This window comes from Helianthus annuus, chromosome 16 (assembly GCF_002127325.2).
Source record: "Helianthus annuus cultivar XRQ/B chromosome 16, HanXRQr2.0-SUNRISE, whole genome shotgun sequence".
NCBI classification, from domain to species: domain Eukaryota; kingdom Viridiplantae; phylum Streptophyta; class Magnoliopsida; order Asterales; family Asteraceae; genus Helianthus; species Helianthus annuus.
The window spans coordinates 19,440,438-19,448,762 of record NC_035448.2 but is presented as its reverse complement, the minus strand read 5'-3'; the positions used below and the strand labels follow the sequence as shown (position 1 = coordinate 19,448,762).

The 8,325-nt window shown below is 40.3% G+C and overlaps 1 protein-coding gene across 1 annotated transcript; it reads right to left on the bottom strand.

Annotated features, from left to right (window-relative positions):
• Positions 1-1,767: 1,767 nt before the first annotated feature.
• LOC118488176 lies at positions 1,768-3,162 on the bottom strand. Its single transcript, XM_035985388.1, has one exon. The coding sequence runs from the start codon at positions 3,160-3,162 to the stop codon at positions 1,768-1,770; it is 1,395 nt and encodes a 464-aa protein (XP_035841281.1).
• Positions 3,163-8,325: the final 5,163 nt, after the last annotated feature.

The window sequence follows — 8,325 nt, the reverse complement described above, 5'->3', positions numbered from 1 at the left end:
GCTTTCAACATAAATTCTTCTTTCTATCCGTCGAACGGATTAAGCATTTCGCATTCGTTATAGCATTCAAAACCACCCGTTCAAGACGAATGGTATCATATCATTACTCGACCTAGTTACTCGAACCGGTCGATTTGCTTATCATAGCTTAACCTTCATTAGCTTAGCCAAATCCGCAAGGGATTTGCTATTTATTTACTAGTCACCGTATCCATTATAGCAAGAAATAACCATTATAACACAATTTGCTCGACACGGTTACTAATCAAAAATTTAAGTAAGGTTTTGTACGTCACGAAACATACCTTTGTCTTGTGAGCTTTCCGACTTCTTAGAACCTGAGCCCTCTTCCTTTACGCCTATATTAACACATCCGTTCATTTGTTTAGTACCCGGAATTTCATTCCATTACATTCAATATTTCACATAGTTGTTCATTCAAGCATTTCATCAAACACATGGCGGGTTTCGCATTTTTGGGACATTTACTCATTTAACTAACATATATTACTAAGCTAATTTCTTTAATCATTCAATAACATTCATATTAGCTTTACTCTAAATCAGATTATCTAGTGATTATTCATCATAAACAAGGTTATTCCTCAACAACACACCACACACATATCAAAACTTGATCAATTTAACCCTAGCAACTTCTCATCAATTTGGGTTTCGGCTATTAACCACAAATTTTCTAAAATTCAGACATAATCCTGATCCTACATCATAACCTTAACTAAATTTCATAAATTTCATATCATGCATTCAAGATTAGATCAAAACCCACTTTCTACAATTTGTTAAATCACAAAATTGAACTTACCCTTTCAATGGACAAGTTAAGAGCTTGAAATTTCCTGATTATGCTTTCAATTTCCTTGAATCTTTATAGTTTTCCTTGTGATTTAGATGAAACTAGGGTTTCTTTTCTCCTTGGCCCCTTGTTCGATCGTACAGAACCCCACACACATACTGTGTGTGGGTTTTTTACTATTAATCATTTTTATTAATCTTGTTTTTAGGTATTTACAACTTTAACCCCTCTATTTCCATCACAACTTAAATTTTAGCACCACCCTTTTATTTCTACATTTTAGCTTATGCATAATAATTATTTTTGGGGTGTTACAAGTCTACCCCCCTTAAAGAGGTTTCGTCCCCGAAACCTGGCACAAACATATTTTTAAGTGTGTACGTACCAAAAAGGAACGGGTAGTGCTTTTTCATCTCGTCTTCCGCTTCCCATGTAAGTTCCGACCCCTTTCGGTGCTGCCATTGCACCAACACTTGTCGAACTGCTTTATTGCGGAGCTTCTTCACCTTGACATCTTTAATGGCCATTGGTCTTTCGACATAATTCAACCCCTCGTCCAACTCGATGTCATCGAGTGGTACTAACGCGGTTTCATCCGCATGACACTTTCTCAACTGGCTTTGCACCCGGGTTTAATTCGATGCGAAATTCTATTTCTCTTTCGGGAGGGAGTCCTGGCAATTCTTCCGGGAACACATCCGGAAATTCATTCACGACCTCAACGTCTTCAAGCTTCGGGAGAATTTGCTGAGCGTCTACCACATAAGCCAGGTATGCTCTATTTCCATTGCGTAAGTATTTAAAGGCTTGGATAAGGTTACACAATTTGGTTTCTACGTTTCTTTCCCCTTGAATACTCAATTGCCTTCCACTTGGGGCTTGAATAGACATTATCTTATTTTCACAATTTATTTCTACCCGGTGTCGTGCCAACCAATCCATTCCCACTATCATTTTAAATTCCCTAGAACCATAGGTATGAGATCAATTTCGAATTCCTCATCTTCCATTATGAATTTACATTTCCTACATATCTCATGTAGCATATAGATCTTACTATCAGCTATTTCTACTTCTAGAGGTATTGACATTCGTTCGATCTTAAAGGACGGATGTTGTATAATTTCATTCGAAATAAATGACATGGTAGCTCCAGTATCGAATAGAACATAAACCGGTATGGAGTTTAGTAAAAAGATACCTGAAATCACATTCGGGTGAGACTTGGCTTCTTCGGATGTAATTTGGAACACCCTCCCTTTCGCTTTAGAACCCTCTTGCTTCTTATCTTCTTTCTTTGACTCTTGCTGAAGTTTTGGGCATTCCGATTTAACATGCCCTTTTTCAAAACAATGAAAGCAAGTCTTCGGGTTGTTTGGACACTGATAAGACGAATGCCCTTCCTTACCACATTTATAACACCCTTTTTTGCCTAACAAGCATTCCCCCGTATGAAGCTTTCCACAAGTCTTGCACGGCGTGATACCACTCTTCGACTTATCTTTTCTTCCTTGCTCTTGATACTTCCCCTTTTTGGTCGGGGTCGAACTTCCACCTTTTTCATTTGGTCTCTTTTCTCCACGTTCTTCTTGCCTCTTGATTTCGATTTCTCTATCCCGCGCTAGATTGATTAGCTCATCGAGAGTCTCACACTTCGAGGGAGTGATGAACTCCCTAAATTCTGCCTTTAACACCCCATAAAAGCGATTAATCTTCATCCTTTCAGTTTGCACAAACTCTCCACAAAACTTCATCTTATCCAAGAAAATGTTCGATATCTCATTTATCGTTTCGTTTTTCTGTCGGAGGCGTAAGAAATCCTCTTGAATCTTATCAATGGCTGACTGAGGGCAGTGATATTTCATAAAAGGATCCTTAAACTCTTGCCAGGTCATTGTTTGGAGCCTTTCTTCGCCTATCTCTTTACTGTGTGCATCCCACCAATCTTTTGCCTGAAAAGTGAGTTGGCCGGTAGCGAACATCACCTTATCTACGTTATCACAACGACTTCGAATAAACACCGCTTCTATATTTGAAATCCATCTTTGGCATGCAATCGGGTCAATTTTACCATCATACGTTGCGGGTTGGCATGCCATGAAGTCTTTATACTTGCACCTTCGTTCCTTGCTTTTGTTTCTAGATCCTTCTAATAGTTCTTTCAGTTCTTCAATCTTGCTAGTCATCATAGCATCTACGACTCCCAAAACCTGGCTTTCCACCTCTTGAGCTAATCGCGGAAGATGGGCTTGCATAACCCCTTCCGCCTCCTCCGTAACCCTACTGTTAAACGCTTCTTGCCGAGTTGCGTCATCATCCTCATTGACATTTCTTGCATCAGCCATCTACACAATATCATGCTTCTCGTTTAATACAAATTACAAACCTTCCGCATATCATTACTCATTAATCATCATTCACTTAATCCATTTCATGTCATTTGCTTCATTTCTTTTGATTCTTACGAATCCATTCTCGTTGTAATCGCTAATTGTGATTACATACACTTGTTAAACCTTATATGGACACTACGTAGCCATGAAATAAGCTTTCGGACAAACCGGTAACACAAAGCATGAAAAACAAAATAATTTCAGCGTTTTGGCATTATGTAAGCCGTCGGCGACGGCTATGTGCCCGTCGGCGACGGGCTCGTATGATGGCCGTCGGACGGTTTTTCCCGTCGGCAGTTAGTTTAGGCGTCGGACAACAGGATGCTGTCGGCGACGGGGGTTAACCCGTCGACGACGGGCTTCCGTTTTGCAGAAACGCTGCAGTTCCATTTTTAAGCATTCTCATTCGATTCTTTCCATTCCGTTCAGGTTCTACAGCTCCTGAACTTATCATTTGACCTTCTCATAAATCTTTTTAATTATTTCCATCAAACTCATAAAAAGAACACACTTGCAACTTATTTATAACTTTAAAGTTACCTCTTGGGCGATCTTGGAGCGAGCACTCTTTCGAACGAGCCATCGGTTTGAGTTCAAGCACCGCGTTTAACGCTCGAATCCCTCAAACCTTGGCTCTGATACCAACTTGTTAGACCCGCTTATTTAGTTCTTATAAAACCATTTTCGATGATAATTTTAAGACTTGAATTAACAAGTTAAATTCATATTTTCGACAAAAATCGGGCATGACCCATTCGTACAATGAGCATGCCCCTGTTTCATACAACTTTCATACAAAATATTCCATGACCCTTACGACTAGACACAACGAAAATCCAAGAAAATCATAAACTTTTGACCAATACATCTACTAACTAGTTTAGACAAACTTTCACAATTATTGACCCAAAACATTAAAGCAACTAGCGGAAGCGCTTGATATGTTAAGTGGTGATCACGTGCTCGCTTCAATTCGCCATATAGTCTACGATGAGGATTTACCTACATTAACAAGAAATTTCAAAGGTTAGTTATCACACTCGCTAAATCATAATTCTTTCATTTTAGTTCCATCCGTATATGAACTTTTAACCGTTTTACGCATTCGACTACCCATAAACTTGGGTATAGCATAAACACTCTCAATGAGAGTTAAGCATACGCGTTCGACCCGTTTGATTGGGTTATTTGCTTTCAACATAAATTCTTCTTTCTATCCGTAGAACGGATTAAGCATTTCGCATTCGTTATAGCATTCAAAACCACCCGTTCAAGACGAATGGTATCATATCATTACTCGACCTAGTTACTCGAACCGGTCGATTTGCTTATCATAGCTTAACCTTCATTAGCTTAGCCAAATCCGCAAGGGATTTGCTATTTATTTACTAGTCACCGTATCCATTATAGCAAGAAATAACCATTATAACACAATTTGCTCGACACGGTTACTAATCAAAAATTTAAGTAAGGTTTTGTACGTCACGAAACATACCTTTGTCTTGTGAGCTTTCCGACTTCTTAGAACCTGAGCCCTCTTCCTTTACGCCTATATTAACACATCCGTTCATTTGTTTAGTACCCGGAATTTCATTCCATTACATTCAATATTTCACATAGTTGTTCATTCAAGCATTTCATCAAACACATGGCGGGTTTCGCATTTTTGGGACATTTACTCATTTAACTAACATATATTACTAAGCTAATTTCTTTAATCATTCAATAACATTCATATTAGCTTTACTCTAAATCAGATTATCTAGTGATTATTCATCATAAACAAGGTTATTCCTCAACAACACACCACACACATATCAAAACTTGATCAATTTAACCCTAGCAACTTCTCATCAATTTGGGTTTCGGCTATTAACCACAAATTTTCTAAAATTCAGACATAATCCTGATCCTACATCATAACCTTAACTAAATTTCATAAATTTCATATCATGCATTCAAGATTAGATCAAAACCCACTTTCTACAATTTGTTAAATCACAAAATTGAACTTACCCTTTCAATGGACAAGTTAAGAGCTTGAAATTTCCTGATTATGCTTTCAATTTCCTTGAATCTTTATAGTTTTCCTTGTGATTTAGATGAAACTAGGGTTTCTTTTCTCCTTGGCCCCTTGTTCGATCGTACAGAACCCCACACACATACTGTGTGTGGGTTTTTTACTATTAATCATTTTTATTAATCTTGTTTTTAGGTATTTACAACTTTAACCCCTCTATTTCCATCACAACTTAAATTTTAGCACCACCCTTTTATTTCTACATTTTAGCTTATGCATAATAATTATTTTTGGGGTGTTACAAGTCTACCCCCCTTAAAGAGGTTTCGTCCCCGAAACCTGGCACAAACATATTTTTAAGTGTGTACGTACCAAAAAGGAACGGGTAGTGCTTTTTCATCTCGTCTTCCGCTTCCCATGTAAGTTCCGACCCCTTTCGGTGCTGCCATTGCACCAACACTTGTCGAACTGCTTTATTGCGGAGCTTCTTCACCTTGACATCTTTAATGGCCATTGGTCTTTCGACATAATTCAACCCCTTGTCCAACTCGATGTCATCGAGTGGTACTAACGCGGTTTCATCCGCAAGACACTTCCTCAATTGCGATACGTGGAAGGTATTGTGAATTCCGTCTAGAGCAGGCGGTAATTCTAATCGATATGCAACCCTTCCAACACGAGCCAAGATTTTAAACGGCCCAATATAACGAGGACCCAACTTACCACGTTTGCGAAAGCGGATTATACCCTTCCATGGGGACACTTTCAGCAGAACCAAGTCTCCGACTTGAAATTCAATGGGACGTCTTCTTTTATCTGAATAAGCCTTTTGTCGATCCTGGGCTGCTTTCAGTCGAGCTCTAACCAACTTAATCTTTTCATTCGTTACTGCTATTATATCACTTGGCGCAAGCTCTCTTTGCCCTATTTCTCCCCAGCATACGGGAGTTCTACATTTCCTCCCGTACAGTAATTCATACGGAGCCATTTGGATACCACTATGGTAACTATTATTATAGGAAAATTCCACTAGTGGTAAATGGTCATCCCAACTTCCCCCAAAATCTAGGGCACACGCCCTCAGCATATCAACAAGTGTTTGAATGGTTCTTTCTGACTGGCCGTCAGTTTGAGGGTGGTAGGCGGTACTTATGTGTAATTTCGTACCCACACTCTCGTGAAACTTTTGCCAGTATCGAGAAGTAAATCTAGTGTCCCGATCCGAGACAATTGACACGGGCACGCCGTGTCGAGATATAATCTCGTTCATGTAAATCTCCGCCATTTTCTCGGAAGAGTAGGCTTCTTTAATAGGTAGAAAATGAGCGCTTTTCGTAAGTCGGTCCACGATTACCCATATCGCATCATGCCCCTTTTTCGTTCTAGGAAGCTTGGTTACCAAATCCATCGTTAATTCCTCCCACTTCCATTGCGGTATCTCCAAGGGTTGTAATTCCCCGTATGGCTTTTGATGCTCGGTTTTCACTTGGGAACATGTTAAGCATTTCGCGACATATTTGACTATGTCGCGTTTCATGCCCGGCCACCAATAATTGGCCTTCAAGTCCCGATACATCTTTGTAGCCCCAGGGTGGACCGAATATCGTGACTTATGTGCCTCGTCGAGTAGAGCAGTCTTGACTTCACAGAATCGGGGTATCCAAATTCGGCCGAATCGCGTTTTGAGTCCGGTCAAATTTTCTTCTAATTTATCGATTACACCTTTTAGTCTTTCCTTCTTTAAGTCTTCCGCTCCAAGCGACTTTATTTGAGATTCACGTATCATTTCAAGTAATCGTGGCGTAACAATCATCTTCATGGACTTTACACGAAGAGGAGACGGATACTCTCTTCGGCTTAACGCATCGGCTACCACGTTTGCTTTTCCCGGGTGATAAAGGATATCACAATCATAATCTTTGATAAGCTCCAGCCATCTCCGTTGCCTCATATTTAAATCTTTCTGCTCGAAAAGGTACTTGAGGCTTTTATGATCTGAGTAAATGGTGCATCTCGTGCCGTACAAATAATGTCTCCAAATCTTTAAGGCGAACACTACCGCTGCCAATTCTAGATCGTGAGTCGGGTAGTTTACTTCATGCGGCTTCAATTGTCTTGAAGCATAAGCGATGACTCTTCCCCTTTGCATCAAGACGCAACCTAATCCCTGGTGTGATGCGTCTGAATAGACCACCAAGTCTTCAGTTCCATCCGGTAATGTTAGAACCGGAGGACGGGATAGTTTCTCTTTTAACATTTGGAAAGCCTCCTCCTGATCTTTACCCCACACAAACTTCTCTTTCTTTCTTGTCAGTTTTGTTAAGGGTAAGGCTATCTTCGAAAAATCCTGTATGAACCTTCTATAGTACCCGGCAAGGCCCAGAAAACTTCTTATCTCTGTTGGGTTCTTCGGAGAGACCCACTTCATTACAGCATCAATCTTTGAAGGATCAACTAAAACACCTTCCGCATTGATCACGTGTCCCAGGAATTGCACCTCTCTGAGCCAAAAGGCACATTTTGAAAATTTTGCGTAAAGTTTCTCCTTGCGGAGAATTTCAAGTACTTCACGCAAGTGCCTTGCATGTTCAGCTTTGCTTCGCGAATAGACTAAGATATCATCTATGGACACGATTACCGATTTGTCTAACATGGGTCGGCACACCCGGTTCATAAGATCCATAAACGCAGCCGGCGCGTTCGTCAATCCAAAAGACATGACTAAAAATTCATAGTGCCCGTAACGGGTTCTAAACGCAGTCTTTGGAATATCTTCTTCCCGTACTCTAACTTGATGGTACCCCGAACGCAGGTCTATCTTGGAGAACCAACTCGCCCCTTGTAATTGATCAAAAAGGTCGTCAATTCTAGGTAAAGGGTAGCGGTTCTTTATGGTCAGCTTGTTTAATTCCCTATAGTCGATGCACATACGCATCGACCCGTCTTTCTTTTTAACAAATAGAACGGGTGCTCCCCAAGGCGACACACTTGGGCGTATGAAGCCCTTATCTAGAAGATCTTGTAATTGTGTCATTAACTCCCGCATCTCGGTGGGAGCAAGTCTATAGGGAGCCTTCGCAACTGGCTTTGCACCC